This window comes from Epinephelus lanceolatus, chromosome 14, assembly GCF_041903045.1.
Source record: "Epinephelus lanceolatus isolate andai-2023 chromosome 14, ASM4190304v1, whole genome shotgun sequence".
In the NCBI taxonomy this organism is placed as follows: domain Eukaryota; kingdom Metazoa; phylum Chordata; class Actinopteri; order Perciformes; family Serranidae; genus Epinephelus; species Epinephelus lanceolatus.
The window spans coordinates 27,285,411-27,300,394 of NC_135747.1; the positions used below are offsets into that span (position 1 = coordinate 27,285,411).

At 41.7% G+C, this 14,984-nt stretch overlaps 2 protein-coding genes across 3 annotated transcripts; both read left to right on the forward strand.

Moving 5' to 3' along the window:
- Window positions 1-799: 799 nt before the first annotated feature.
- Window positions 800-5,302, forward strand: abhd13 (abhydrolase domain containing 13). Its single transcript, XM_033618073.2, has 2 exons — window positions 800-994; window positions 3,052-5,302. Exon 2 carries the CDS (start codon window positions 3,086-3,088, stop codon window positions 4,139-4,141), a length of 1,056 nt encoding a protein of 351 aa, XP_033473964.1. The 5' UTR covers window positions 800-994; window positions 3,052-3,085; the 3' UTR covers window positions 4,142-5,302.
- Window positions 5,303-7,724: 2,422 nt separating this feature from the next.
- tnfsf13b (TNF superfamily member 13b) lies at window positions 7,725-12,860 on the forward strand. Of its 2 annotated transcripts, XM_033616363.2 has the most exons (6): window positions 7,735-8,311; window positions 8,400-8,511; window positions 9,041-9,097; window positions 10,727-10,851; window positions 11,161-11,311; window positions 11,575-12,860. In XM_033616363.2, exons 1-6 carry the CDS (start codon window positions 8,078-8,080, stop codon window positions 11,685-11,687), a joined length of 792 nt encoding a protein of 263 aa, XP_033472254.1. In that variant the 5' UTR covers window positions 7,735-8,077; the 3' UTR covers window positions 11,688-12,860. The 2 variants fall into 2 exon arrangements, with proteins under 2 accessions (XP_078030673.1, XP_033472254.1); XM_078174547.1 differs by lacking the exon at window positions 9,041-9,097 and having other exon boundaries at window positions 7,725-8,311.
- The last annotated feature ends 2,124 nt before the right edge of the window (window positions 12,861-14,984 follow it).

Sequence of the window (14,984 nt, forward strand, 5' to 3'; positions counted from 1 at the left end):
AGGATTCAAAAACATACTGCAGTATAGTGGAAGTGGACACAGCTGAGGATGATTAATCAGCTTCCCATGATGTGAAAAACATGCCAAACCAGACACTGTCGGCGTTAACCAACTCCACAGGATGGCAGTAGTGCAGCACTAAGGATGCCAGCTGCTGGTAAACCTCAAAGAAGAAGAACCTTTGTTTCTTTTTTTAGAAAACTTAACAATTTCTCATTTACAAACATCATAGCTTTAAGATCTTTGCATTACATTGATAGATGCATATTAAAGACAGAAAAAACTACTTGTTTTTTAATCATATGCTTCTATTTCTATACCGCAAAAAAAGGTTCATTGTATTTTTATTTTTCATGATTTTAAGGGCTTTTATTTGAGGAAGAAACTCATTATGAATAACACTAAACTTAGGTTTCACTTCACTATACTGGGATTTGTGTGTATAGACATTTCCAGGAAGGTAAAATAAATAAATTAATTAAATTTAATTAAATAAATTATCCATGAGTCCATAAAAAATGTCCTTTTGAGAAGAGTTTTCAAGTTGACGAAACTTTGTGCAAAGCCAGTTACATGAAGTAAAAATGCTTCAGAATACATACGTTGAAAAAATATATGATTAGTAGTTTTAGTATGATATTACAAAATACATAATTATTAGTTTCAATTCCAAATTGTTGTCGTTATAATTCAGTGGACGGATTCACTCTATTTAATATTTCAAAATAGTTTTATTTTGCTTTGGGAGTGGAACCGGAACCCTTGTTTCTAGCGCTGAGCCCAACACGGAACTCACGAAGGCTACACCAGTAATGCTAACCAGCTGTACAGCTAGCCTCGCCGGTTATCACTGACAGTTGTTCACCTTGCGTTTTCACCAGCTAACTTTCACTGTTATTTACTTAACTGCTTCCGAGCTGCATGACAGTGGCTGTGCTAAGTGTTACTGTCTTGCAAAACATTCATGCAGCTGAGGCGCTAAAATGAGAGACGGGTGAGTATGTAGCCACCTTGCTAACCACTGAAAGATAGGTGGCTAAATTTAAACGGTGTAACAATGCTGATAGCACTAGTAGCTATGGAAATAGAAGGTAGCTTGATAGTTAGCATGCTTGTTACGGAGCTAACTCGCAGCTAAGCTAGCCAACGTCGATTTTGATAGGGATTAGTGTGGTTTTATGAGCAGTCACTTCAAAGCTTGGTGTTTCACCGTCTCGGAAACAGCTTGTTTTGACAGTTCAGAAAAAGATTGCTTAGTGATAGCTGTCGCTGACGTTAAACGTTAGTTAAGATTAGCTGGCTAACGCTACCTGTCAAAGCTCTCTTGACGTTAGTCGCAGCTAACAGCTAACGTCAACTGTTAGTTACGTGCTTTTCTCTAAGCTAGCAGTAGCTGTCACCATCTCTTCCTTGTGGGTGGGGTCAAGACATTTTTTCAGTCTTGTAATATTTATGAATTTATTCTCAGATTGTACCCAGCAACATTAGCGTTAATGTAATGTTTTCTCTTCGGTGGTGCTCACTAATCCTGGAGAGCTACTCCACTGCATAACGTTACTCTTTCTGGTTACAGCTGTTTCTACACTGCCCACACCTGTTTAGCAAAGTTTGGGGTGACAGTTCATCAAGAGTTGGTGTCAACCAGCTATTGAATTGGCTAAACACCCCTAAAACACCTGAATGTTAGCTGGTGCAGCAGCTTAACTGTGCTATAGTGGGGCTCTCCAGTGCCAGGCGTGACCACCAGCTCCATCTGCTTGAAACAGGCTGACAGACAAGAAATGGTTGGAGCTGATAGTAATTGCAGTTGTGCAAGGCACAAAGTCAGTTATGTGGCAATCTGGCTTGAATACAGGGTGGAAATGACGGTGTTGCTCCCAGTTGCCTAATGGTTTGAGTGACAGGATTAGTAGCAGCACAAAGTGGAGTATTTAGTTATTAGGGTGTTAATCAACTGGCTGCTAGGGGTCAGACCTTCCAAGGCTTTTTATGGCTATTGTGCAAGGCACTGTGTGTTGAAGTGATCTTGTTGTACCTTCAGCTAATGATTCAGCTCAAGAGGAAATGTTAGTCTGTGATACCAAAGAGCTTACACTTACAATTATTAAATAAGCTTTGAGTAATTCAAGTGAAATAAGTCAGTATGTTTAGCATTTACCTTTTCAGATACACCTATTACTATCTGTGATTCAGTTCAGTTGGCCTAATACCAGTAGCTCTTGAAATAGGATTTATATAATCTACAGCCAAGAGTGAGCTAACCCGCGTTAACCTAGCAGTTAGCTAGCTGGACACTATACTTTTGAATAAGCACTGCTTTCCACAACCTTATTGAGGTTATGACCTGGTTGGATGAGCATTGTTAGGTGGCAGTTTTAATGATCAGGCATTCCTGGCATGAATATGGCTCATATTAGATAGTTACAGATTCTTCAGTGTGAGAATTTGTTGTTGTTCTTTGTATTGATATGATTGTATACTGGGGTTTTGCTTTGTTAGATTAAATAAGCATTTTGTAACTATCACATTGGGCTCTGATGTGTAATTCCCATCATTTTTTATGTTAAAGAAATCACAGACAAATTAAAACTTAAAGGAATACTACGCAGGGGTTTCCTAACAACAAAATATAAAGAATTATACAAAAGTAATCCCACTCAGTCATCACTTATGACCCATCAGAAGTGTGAGGCAGTGTATTTATCTGCAGGGACTCTGCCCTCTGCCTCTAGTTTCTTATATTTGTTTGATTTTCTATGTTCAGAACGTTCCTGGGGACAGTACACAGCTGAGGTCAGGACCTAACAAAAAGGTAGCGACCAAGTGCCAGACCATAAGCAGCACGTGTGCAAGAGGAAGCTACATAAATTGTGCTAAAACCCCCTGCAAATATAGCAGATCTAGGGTTCGCTTTCACTTTCATTGGTGATACTGTTTACAATTCCTGCATTGTAAACCTGTTACTAATTATGTTTTCCTGAATATTTTTCTTTATCATATATTAAACCCATTCTCTTTCTCTTTCCTGTCTTTGACTCTCTCTATTTGCAGAGTGTGTGTCGTGTGACTCAGCTCTTGTGTAGCCATGGAAAAGCCCTGGAGGCTGTGGGGGGCAATGGAGCGTTGTACACTGACTCTGGCCTCCTGGTCCTGGGGTGCTTGTCGAGTCTCCCTCTTGGCCCTCATCCTCACCTTCCACCTGTACGGAGGATTCTTTCTCTTAGCTCTTATCCTAGCCTCTGTGGCAGGCATCCTCTACAAATTTCAGGATGTGCTCCTCTACTTCCCTGACCAGCCCTCCTCCTCCCGCCTTTATGTTCCAATGCCAACAGGAATCCCACATGAGAATGTGTACATTCGCACCAAGGACGGTGTTAAGCTAAACCTCATCCTGCTGCGCTACACAGGAGGGGACACGCCTCCTGGAGTCACCCCTGGCAATCAAAGCAGCCCCACTTCCTCTGCTCCACCTACTATCCTTTATTTCCATGGTAATGCAGGTAATATTGGTCACAGGGTGCCAAACGCCCTGCTTATGCTTGTCAATCTGAAAGCCAACGTGGTGCTGGTGGACTACCGCGGCTACGGAAAGAGTGAGGGTGAGCCCAGTGAGGATGGGCTGTACCTGGATGCCGAGGCCACGCTGGACTATGTCATGACCCGTCCTGATCTGGACAAGACGAAGGTGGTGCTGTTTGGACGCTCACTCGGGGGTGCTGTGGCTGTGCGCTTGGCGTCGGTTAATCCTCACCGTGTGGCAGCCATTATTGTTGAAAACACCTTCCTCAGCATCCCCCACATGGCAGCCACACTCTTCTCCTTCATGCCCATGCGCCTGCTGCCCCTGTGGTGCTACAGAAATCAGTTCCTGTCCTACCGACAGGTGGCGCTGTGCCGCATGCCCTCGCTGTTTGTGTCTGGTCTGTCGGACCAGCTCATCCCACCAGTCATGATGAAGCAACTGTATGAGCTGTCTCCTGCACGGACTAAACGTCTGGCTATCTTTCCAGAGGGCACACACAACGACACGTGGCAGTGTCAGGGCTACTTCGCTGCTCTGGAGCAGTTCATGAAAGACCTACTGAAGAGCCACGCCCACGAGGAGAGTGCTCAGCCCTCAGCTAGTGTCACCATTATCTGAAATAAACAGTCATGGACTGACTGTTGACTACAGATTTTGGGCTGGAGGAAATGAATGGGAATTGATTGGATGGACTTAATTGATTTTTGGGAAGAATGTACATTTTTTATGCTTTTGTCTGGGTTTCTATTTTATTTCACTCTTTCTACCTTTCTGTAAATGTAACATATTTGTTAAAATGATTTGACTATTTCAAGGTTTTAAGAGAGGGTGACAGTGCTCTCATGGGTTCTTTTGTGTTGCAGCTATGAATGCATGTATTTATGACCTTAAATAATGAAGCCAGAGCATACATGCCCACACTGCAAGACAACCATGTCACAACCACAAAATATTTGCCGTAATGGGTCTACTGAAATTAATTAAAATAACCGAAACAGTTGCTCTACGTAAGGTGACCATGTTAGGACCTACAATATTACAGTAAACACTGTTTACTACTGGTATTAAAAATACACCTCAAACAAAATGAAACACTGCTAATATGTAGGCCTAAACTGTATATATCTTTGTTAATACATTACATTGCACTTTTTTGTTCAGATTTACCCAAGTATTGAGTTCTGTAGGCAAATATCTTCTGAGCAATACTGTGAGGAGTATAAGGATGTTTTATTTCTCCCCTTTAGGTGAGGAACATTCATATTTAGAGTCCTTGCAGCAGCTTGGCATGACATTGTAGTGGTTAATATTTATATATACCCTTACATTTTTGTCTGGCACAATAGCATAAAACTTCTGCTGTTGAATAATTACATTCAGCCATAAGAACGTGTTGGCTGAGGTTAAGTGGTCAGTATGATAACGTTGACATGTTTGCTACTTCCGCCTATCAAAACAACTTGATTTCCTGTCTGACTCTTTCTGTTCTCGATTTTAATAAGCTACAAGATATTCTCCCCATCACTGTGTCCTGTTAAAACACAGCAGTCTGGTTGCTGCTCTGTGTGTGGTTTGTTATTGAAGGATGGATGCGGATTTCTTCAAGTCTGTCTTAGTACAACACCATAACACGTGCCCTCACGTACACTGAAATATTATTGGTTGCTGTAATTCTCCTGTCTATACTGATCGTAAAGGGATATGTTTCTAACGTGAATTCAGTGTAATCCAAGAAGCGATGGTAGACAAAATAGTCCTCTTTTTCATTCAAAATAAAAATTCCAAAATTGAGCAGAAGCTAATGTGAGGCTTCAGCAGTTGGAGTACGATAAATCAAGTGGGTATTTTCCAATTCTATGAAGTAGAAAATGTCCTCTATGTGTAACTGTTCCTCTAATCTCTATAAACAGATTCTGCATATGTGTGCAGAATCTGAAGGCAACTGAACAAGATTTTGATGTCGGAAGTGTAGTGGTTTCCGCCTGTACTTGGTTTGTCGTCTGAGAGGCGGAATGCATTGGACGAAATGTAACCTCGGAATCCATCAGCTATTGTCTGACGATGAGTTAGCTTTTTTTAATTCTTAAAATTTTTTTGAAAACTTTTTAACTGCGTTCATATGCAATGAATGAATAGAGATAAGCCAGGATGACCAAGGCACAGTAGAGTAAGTCTTGGCCCTGATATCCGCTGGCTTCACTGGATCAGCCCAAAATATTGCCCCCTGCCGCCAGAGACTTAACGTCCAACTGATAGCCGATGGATATTAAGATTGCTGTTTCTCCATCCAGATCAACAAGGAAACACAGTCTGGCAAATTCCAATAGAGATTTTGTGAAGAAAAAACTTTGCCCTATTCAGACTGAAACCTCATATTTAGAGAACTGGCTTTTATCCCCATCTCTTACACTCTAATTGCACAAGAAAGGGATTTCTGAATGACCAGTGTCGACAAGAGGGGCTATAACAACAACCATTTGTCATACCAACACACACATATTGGCGCATGGGTATTGTATCAAGATAGTCTTGAAAAAAACAAACCTACCCTTTAAGAACTAAAAATAAAGTGTTTTTAATCAAAGGTTGTGATTATTTGTTTGCTATTATCAGCACCATAATTAATTAATTGGACGATCCTGTGTTCTCGTCTCACCCCGTGCTTGTGTGGCAAAATGGCTTTACTCACTTGGAGGGCTTTTAATGAGCTAATTAACCTTTCCTGCATGTCTTCCAGGGGGTGGAGCAGAGCCTGACGATTAAATCACCGTTCTCTGCTCCCGCTTTCCAAATGCAGCATGCTGCACTGCAGTGGTCTTAAAGCCATTTGAATACAGATCTCCTTAGCCATATTTGATACAGTTTGTCAACAGTTTGCGCGACGAAATTTGACAAACATCGGAAGACCAAATTTGTTTGTGTCCATGTGAACTTGAAAAAAAAATACTGGTCTAAATAAGGCTACTATGAATGTAAGTTGTGGTCTTAAATTAACAAGTGTGCTTTACAAGAAATAATGTATAGATGGTCTTTTCTCCTTTTTTTTGTGTGTGACTTTTCGCCTCCATCGGCACCGAACAGTTTCAGACATTTTGTATTATATCAAATCCATAAGCTGAGTTAGATTTATCCCATCATATGTTGTGAGAGTACACCGTGCAAACATGTGAATATACACTTGTTTTTTTCCCCTCACGTTTTGCTTTGCACACTTCTGCTGTTTGTTTCATTCAAGAAAAGATTTAGGAACTTTTCATCTTTAAGTTGAGTTATTGTTTTTCTGGCTGGCCTAAAGCGAAATTAATAGCAACGAGAATTTGTGGGTTTTTTTGCTAGCCAAATGTATTGTTATTGTCCGACACCCTGTTGATGAAGTGGAATCAAACTGAATGTCTCTTCTTTTTTTTTTTAATAAAGAAAATCATTTTGCCAGGTATTTTGCAAATGCACTATGGAGGATATTTTTATGTATTCACATGATTGTTAACAGAGTGGAATGAAGGCTGTTGAAAGTGTCTGCACAATTTTTGGAATTTGCATTTGCAAGCTGGCATATGATTGCATTGAGTCTCAAATTTCTGTACCGGACCTGCACAGTGTTGACGTTACTTGTCTGCATCCACCATGACTTATAGTGACTCTACATGGAGGGAACATTGATGGGATATCTGAGTGATACATCTTTATCGTCAGTATGAAGCAGTCAGTTAGTTTGGGGGATTTTCCATTTACCTTGTTTTCTTTTTTTCTATTTCAAAACAATGTCAACAACTTCTTTTGTAAGCACACATTTTCACTTTCTATTTTCTGTACTGTAACATGCAATAAATTGATACATTAAAATTGCCCGTTTTGGTAGTTTTTTTGGTGTAAACAAGCTTTTTTTTGGGATGTAGCAGTTACAATTTAATTTATGCAACCTGTCATCACTTAAGCTTTTATATTCTTAGAATCGCAGTTTGTTTGTTTTTCTGTTCAATGTTGCCGTTTAAAGTTGAAGTCATTTTTGCACTTCCTTTTTTTCAGTACGTGGTTGTTAATTTCAAATGTGAGAGTGGCATTAGTCATGTCTGTTTCTCCTTTTCTCTATCCCCGTGTTTCCCTACCAGTCACTTGTCCAACTGGCAACCTGTCCTTCCTGTTTCCACTTTGTAAAAATGACATGGGATTTTCATTACAGTGTGGACAAGTTGAGGTGTGTTTATGGAGCATTATGAAAAGAAAGGAGAGAAAGAGTTGTCAGGGCTGCTGGTCAGGCAGGAAGCTGTGTGTGTGTGTGTGTGTGTGTGGTGTGGTTAGCTGAGCGGAACAGTAGACAGGAAGCTGTTTTGCCCTTTTTTGTACAGTATAAGTTCTGCGTAGTCGCTCAGACTGAATTGGAACCGGCTACTGAAGGACAAAACGAGAGTTAAAGAAGTCAGTGGTGCTTTAAGAGGGCCATTAAGGTAAAGCCAGAGGCTCTAGAGACAACTAGCCCAAGTCTGTCAGAAGAGAGGTGGTGTAGTTCCGGCCTCAGACTGGTCATGCTGCCAGTGTGAGATCTCTGGAGATTATATGAGCCCCGCGATGGCAGCTTTGGCAGGTTTTGAGTCTGGGACTGGACCAAGGACAGGTGAGAGGAGGCTATCCTGGCCAGTTTTCCTGCTGACACTGGTTGCTGTCACCTCCTCCTCTCTTTCAGCTTTGTCCCTGTACCAACTGGTGGCTCTCAGAGCTGAGGTAGAGGGACTCAAATCAGAGGTGTATCGCAGGAGAGAAGAGGGACAAGAGGCTAAACATGCAGGACAGGTGAGGGACGACAAACTAGTCTTTAAGGACACCTTCATCTGCACAAGATTGCACGTATTGTTCTAAACACTTCATTTTGTCTGTTCAGACCGAGAACATGAGTAGGAGAAGCAGCCAAGAGCCTCTGCACCAACCTGGGACTCAAGATGCGTTCACCCTGACAAGGAATAGAAGGTTGGTCTCTGGATCAGAGACATTAGGTAAGACACGGTAGGCCGCACCTGAGTCTAGTCTGACAGTCTCTGTTGATGTATGAGATGCAGATTAGTTGCTAAAATTTTCCTAGAATGCAAGATTGGTGGCGTTTCACAACCCCGTGGTACTTTTGCAAAAAGATTATGACATTAAAAATGCCTCAGAGTGCTTCACAATCTGTACATACCATGTTATCTTAGACCTGTTAATCAGAAAAGGAAAAAAAACTCCCCCTAAATATTGTCTGTCTTAATGTGGACTAATAGCTGAATGTGAATGACGCATCACTTTTGGTGACAACCATTTTAAAAATAACAGATGTGGAGAGATAATGCTTCCATCCATAGTGCTCACTATTAACTATATGGTGTATATCCCTGGGGTGTACAGGACAATAATATTCACAGTATACTGTACTGTTTCTTAGTGCTGACTATGTTAGTGGAATTATACCCAGAATGGAAAAGGGGAAGCAGAAGACAGACAAAGAGAGACAGCTATGGAATAAGCAATTTCTCTTATGTTTTGTGACAGTTTCTCAGCCTTGCCTGCAGTTGTTGGCAAACAGTAGCAGGAAAACCTTCAGGAAAGGTACAGTACGTCCATCCTGGGCTATGATAGCTTAGTGATTTATGATTGTACTTTTCTTCAAATTGATGTAGTTTATATTTTACCATTTCATATTAGTTTTGGACATTGGAAGTTGACATTAAAGCTGTAGCTGGCAACTTTTTGTTATATCTGCTGACACGGTCACTTTATCCACACAGAAGTGTATGAGACCAATAATGTGTGACAAATTGTGTTCCTCTGTCATCATGTATTGCTTCTAATGGCATAACCGAACATGATATAGTGCAGTCGTTCCCAACTGGTGGGTCGCAGGTCCATTTCAATTGGACTTTAAGTGACTGGCAAATGTGTCATGTTTGTTAAAAACACACTTAATTTTTAAGTACAGTGAATTCAGGCACAAAGCTTGTATTTTAAAGTGTTGTTTCGTGTTATTAAGTGAGTGATTAACAGACAGTTAGTTAATAGAGCCAGCAGACTAGCTCAATGACATGGCCAAACGCAAGTATGACGCTGAATTCGTTAAACTGTGTGGACCTTGAACTAATGACTAACCCCTTGGCTAGACCAGTTGGGAACCACAGTTATAAGGCCCGTTTCCACCGCAGGAACTTCGGGGTAATTTTACGGGGCCGGGGCTGTTGGTGCGTGTCTCCACCGCAGGAACCACCCCCGAAGGACAGAGTTCCGGAACTTTTACAGGGGCTAAACATAGCTTCCACCGCCATGTAAACGAAGAGACACGCCAGAAACCCAGCAACCACCTCAGCTCCTTCCATGTTGATTATCGTCTTTCTTACGTCTGCTTTCTTCTCCTTACTTCTGCTTCGTACTTCTGCTTCTTCTTCTTTGTTGTTGTTCTTCTTTCTTTGTTTCTTTACCGTGTCGCCCTGTTTAAAATGGTCACGCAACAATTACGTCACATCCAGAGCCCGGTAACTTTACAGGAACCTTCCTCCTACTCCGCTGCACAGTGGAGACACGGTGGTTGAGAGGGCCGTGCGAGAGGACGTTCCTGTAAAATTCCTGCCCCCCAAATAGTACCAGGGACTTCTTCTGTGGAAACGGGACTATAGTGTATTGTTCAGCTGTAATGTGAAAAAGTATTGAGACAGTCGCCATGTTGGACACAGTCAAGCAAAACACCAAGAAACTCCCACAACCTGGACCAACTTTCTCATTTTACAGCTGAGCAGTGCACTAAAATATGTTTCCGAAAACATCTGAAAGAAAAATAGGCAATGCTGTAACAGAATCTTGAATCATATTTGATCAGAGCTGCCTAGTTTGACAGTTTGGATGCGTTTCGCAAGCTTTGGCTGACATGTCTTACAGCTGCGTTAGAGACTCCTTAGCTGTAATTGGTTTTCTTTGGTGCGCTGTGGTAGATTCTAACGACTTCCATTAGGCAATAGGAGGAGGAGGAGGAGGAAGGAAATGTCTTTTTTTTCACACACTATCTGTCTCATATAATAGTTTGTGTGTATGTAGTAACAGTTCCAGCAAATATTAAAAGAAATTATTTCTTATAAAATCTGCAGCTGCAGCTTTAATATTACTGTAAAATGTATATAAACATATATGCAGAAACCACCATCAGCAACCTCTTTGATGTGTTTTCTGATATATTCTTATTTATTGAAACAGAATATAAGTCGGAGCCACACACAGGTATACCCTGGCAGGCTGGGCTGAGGAGAGGCTCTGCCCTGGAGGCAGACAGAGACTGCATGTTGGTCAGAGAGGAGGGCTTCTACTTTGTGTACGGCCAGGTAGGTGTACTTGTTGTCATTCCATAGTTTCTCCACAGGGAGGTGCTGCTTGCCTGTTTGCTAATCACCAGATTTAACAGGAGGGGAACATGTCTACATACATTGCAGGAAAAAAAGGGTCTGCTTGATCTAAGCATGTCCCTGGTTAAGAGACCTTGAAGAAAGGTCAGACCGAGAGGAAACAATGCAAATGATGCTCACATAATAAATGAAGTGGCATCCACCTGCCTGTTTATACATGTTAAAGTCTGTGCCTTGTGCCATATATTTAACCCAGTATATTTAACCCAGTATTTCTGATGTGCTCAGGTCTACTACATAGACAGCACCTTTGCAATGGGTCACGTGGTGATTCGGAGGAAGAGGAATGTGGTGGGAGACGAGCCTCAGTCTGTGATCTTGTTCCGCTGCATCCAGAATATGAACCCTGTTCACCCGTACAACACCTGCTTCACAGGAGGTGAGCCTGAGTTAGTGTTTATGTCAAGCTATGTTCACCCTATTTTACAACAGCTGTTATGGAAGATCAGTCAGTGTTTTGTTGTTGAGCTCTCAAGCATGTGTGTGTGTGTGTGTGTGTGTGTGTGTGTGTGTGTGTGTGTGTGTGTCTGGGGGTTGGCTGCACATGTGTGTCAGCAGTCTGGTATGGGCGATAGCTGTTTGTGGCAGGAAAAAAACGACCATGGCAAGTCAGGGTTTAATGTGTGTGTTTGCATCCCTCAGGTATCGTGAAGCTGGAGGCCGGCGACCACTTGGAGCTGCTGATCCCCCGTTCCACAGCCAACGTGTCCCTGTATGGAGACGCCACCTTCCTGGGTGCTGTCAAACTGGCTTAAAGTATGTCGCCTCACTTTGGACCCTGCGGGATTCTGTTGTGTTGGGGAAGAGGTGCCATAATGGGAGGGGAGTGAGCAACAAGGCACAGTTCTGATGACCTCGCGTGACTTTGGGTGATGTGAATTATGTGATGTGAGGTGAGAAGAATACAGAAAGCAATGAATTCTGTGCTGGCTGAGAGACAGACTGTGTGACTCCTAGCATGTTGAGCCTGAGGGAACATGAAGGGGACTGTGAGCTGTAGCGCAAGCTTTACTCTTAAAGGGACAGTTCACCCCAAAATAAAAAATATGTATTTTTCCTCTTACTTTTAGAGCTGTTCATCAATCAAGATTGTTTTGATGTGAGTTGCTGAGTGTTGTAGAGATGTCCACCTTCTTTCAAATATAATGGAACTAGATGGCACTCGGCTTGTGGTGCTCAAAGCACCAAAAATACATTTGAAAAGCTCAACAGCAATGTCTCTTTCCAGAAATCATGACCCAGTCACTCAAGAGGATCCACAGACCTTGTTGTGAGCACTTTAATGTAGGAACTATTTTCATTCCACCAAACCACACCCACTAACTGCCTCACCACGCAGAAGGAATTGTGCATCAACTGCTAGCTCACCTAGCGCTGCTGAGCTAGCTAACGTTACAGCTCAGCTGAAGAGGACACCATTAGCCTCTAGATGCACGCTTCCTATGTCCAACGAATGTCCAACACTTCATATGTCCAATGAATAGCACTGCAGTTAAGAGGAAAAACATGTATTTTTTTTTAATTTTGTGATGAAATGTTCATTTAAAAATGTATTCAACTTATAGCTACAGCTGTATTATATTAATTTCTACCACACATCAAGACAAGCTATAAAACCGCCAAGTATATTTTCTTTAAATCATCACAAACATTTGTTAAGGTCTGACTTATTAGACATGACTTTGTCTGACTTGTAAGAGATGTTTTACTTACACTGTAATGATCAATAAGTCTTTCATCCTGTAGCAGCAGCATCACTGAAATACTCCTTCTCACCTGCTTTATTATTTTAGATATTTTCACATAAGCAAGAGTGGTTTGATTTATCACCTGAGTTCCATGATTTTATATAAGCTTACCTGTACCGTATATGTCTAACTGATTGAAAATGTAGATGCAATAAAGTGACAGTACAAGCTATGACATCATCTGGAATCTGGGTGGAGGTTGTTGTTCCTCTGTCGGCCACAAGAAGGAGAGACTTCAGTGTGGCAGATCATCCTGCCAGGCAGCAGAGACACACATGGAGCTGAGGTTGAGTGAGAACAGTGGAACTTAGGTAAAAGTGCCTATTTTTAGACTGAGGCAAAAACAGTGCAGGCAGAAAATGACTGCGCGTTAAAAGGAACTGCTGCTCAATGAAATTGAGGAGCCTGTGGTTAGTAAACAGAGAAATGTCTTCAATGGATGATTCTTCATGTTAAGCCAGAGGGAGAGGGAGAGGGAGAGGGAGAGGTACACCTGGGGCACCATTACATGACTTTGCATAAATTTGGTGACATGGAAAATTATAAATACCAAGATATTCATTTCAAACTCCCTTCCCTAGTATACAATACATTCTACAGAAATACAAATTAATGACAGGCAAAATAGTTTGATTAAACAGTATCTCTGGCTGTTACCTGCTGTCACGGAACAACTAAAACTCTGCTGAAAAATCTAAGTGCCTTAATTTTGCAGAGGTGTGTTGGATGGTAGATGTCCCCCCAAGGCAAGAAGCCCACCCACATGTAATTCAGCTTATGCAGTGTCAGTGAAGCTGATTTCTATGTGTTGCCTACACACACTTGTACTGTACATCTTACTTCTTCTCTGCTCCTAGCTTTTTATGCTCATAGCAAAACAAAACTGCCAACTAATAACCAACTAATATTCAGATAAAAAAAAGATAAATGAAGAATAAATCATATCTAAAGGATAACATTTGTCAACCTGGGCCCTATTTTCCCATGTATTGTCATTTAACAGACTGATGTGAACAACAGTTTTTGAAATTGCTCCAGTACTGAGCAAGAGGGCAGCAACCGGCAGCTGAGCAAGGGGCTGCAGTGAGAGCATATGGGGCAACTGAACTGTATCACACTGTATCTCCATTAAAAGTGGTTATTTTCGCCACAGACAGGCTCAGATTGTTACTATAAGTGGCTGGAGTGTCTCTTTACCTTTCACTTGATCCAGTCTGTTATTGTCCCATCAGGCGGAATTCTCGTTCTGAAATCTCACCATGTGTGACCTGTTGCAGGGAAACAACAATGGAAATGTGAGTGAGATTTGGAGAGAGTAGTAAGGGGAATAGTCTGTTGTGGAGTACAGAAAACAGAAATGTAGTATGTAAAAGATTTTCCATGCACAGCCTGGTATCATTCTGAAGCCGCAACAGACACTGACAAAAAAAGACATCCTTTTACATTGGCATAATATGCAGCCAGGCGCCATCATTGTGTAACATTGTCTGACGGCGTCAAAGAAATTGCAGCTGGACAACAACATCAGTTAGCGGGGCTGGAAATGTCAAGTAGGCTGGTTGGGAGGGTTGGTGGATGGGTCCAACAATCACTGACTTTCACCCAGGAGGCCAGTGTTAGCCTCACGTATGAATGTAAAACGTAAATTTGTGGTGTTGTACCGACGTAGTGTGTTTATTTTGAAGGGGCTGTGCGCAATCTGTACATTTCCTGTGAAAATGGAAGTGTATTTTGAAAAGACACAATGCATTTAACAGGCTGAAGTTGACATGGCCTCCCAGAACATCAACAACAGATACACCCAGGCTGTGTGGCATGTCATGTAGATGTGGAAAGTCCACAACCAAGTGGCGATATGTGACGAGGTCAGAGTGAGAATGTGTTGCAGTGTATGGATGATAATTTAAATGATTTCGACAATAAAAACGAGGCCTTGAATTTGATGGGCGTCTGCATTTATTTGAGCCGGAGTATATGGATAAAGAGCACCTAATAATTTAAGAGCAGAAGAGAAGAGGGGGGGACAACAGGTAGCCACTTATAATAACAATCTGAGCCTGTCTGCAACAATAATAACCACCTTTGATGTAGGTACAGTGACGGTGTTCAGTTGCCCCATATACTTACATTGTGGCCTGTTGTGCGGCTGTCAGCTGCTGCCTTTCGCTCAATACTGGACCGATTTCAAAAACTGTTGCTTACAGCAGTCTCTTAAAGACACACACGGGAAAATAGGAAGTTGAAAAATGCCCAAGTTATCCTTTAAGTATGGTTTAGTCTTAACTAATCTTTTTTTATCTGAAT

Excerpts from the sequence above, each read along its gene's own strand:
- abhd13 (XM_033618073.2), top strand. The coding sequence starts at position 3,086 with ATGGAAAAGCCCTGGAGGCTGTGGGGGGCAATGGAGCGTTGTACACTG.
- tnfsf13b (XM_033616363.2), top strand. The coding sequence starts at position 8,078 with ATGAGCCCCGCGATGGCAGCTTTGGCAGGTTTTGAGTCTGGGACTGGA. Across the intron at positions 8,512-9,040 it reads CTCTGGATCAGAGACATTAG|TTTCTCAGCCTTGCCTGCAG; the intron begins GTAAGACACGGT and ends GTTTTGTGACAG. Across the intron at positions 10,852-11,160 it reads TCTACTTTGTGTACGGCCAG|GTCTACTACATAGACAGCAC; the intron begins GTAGGTGTACTT and ends TGATGTGCTCAG.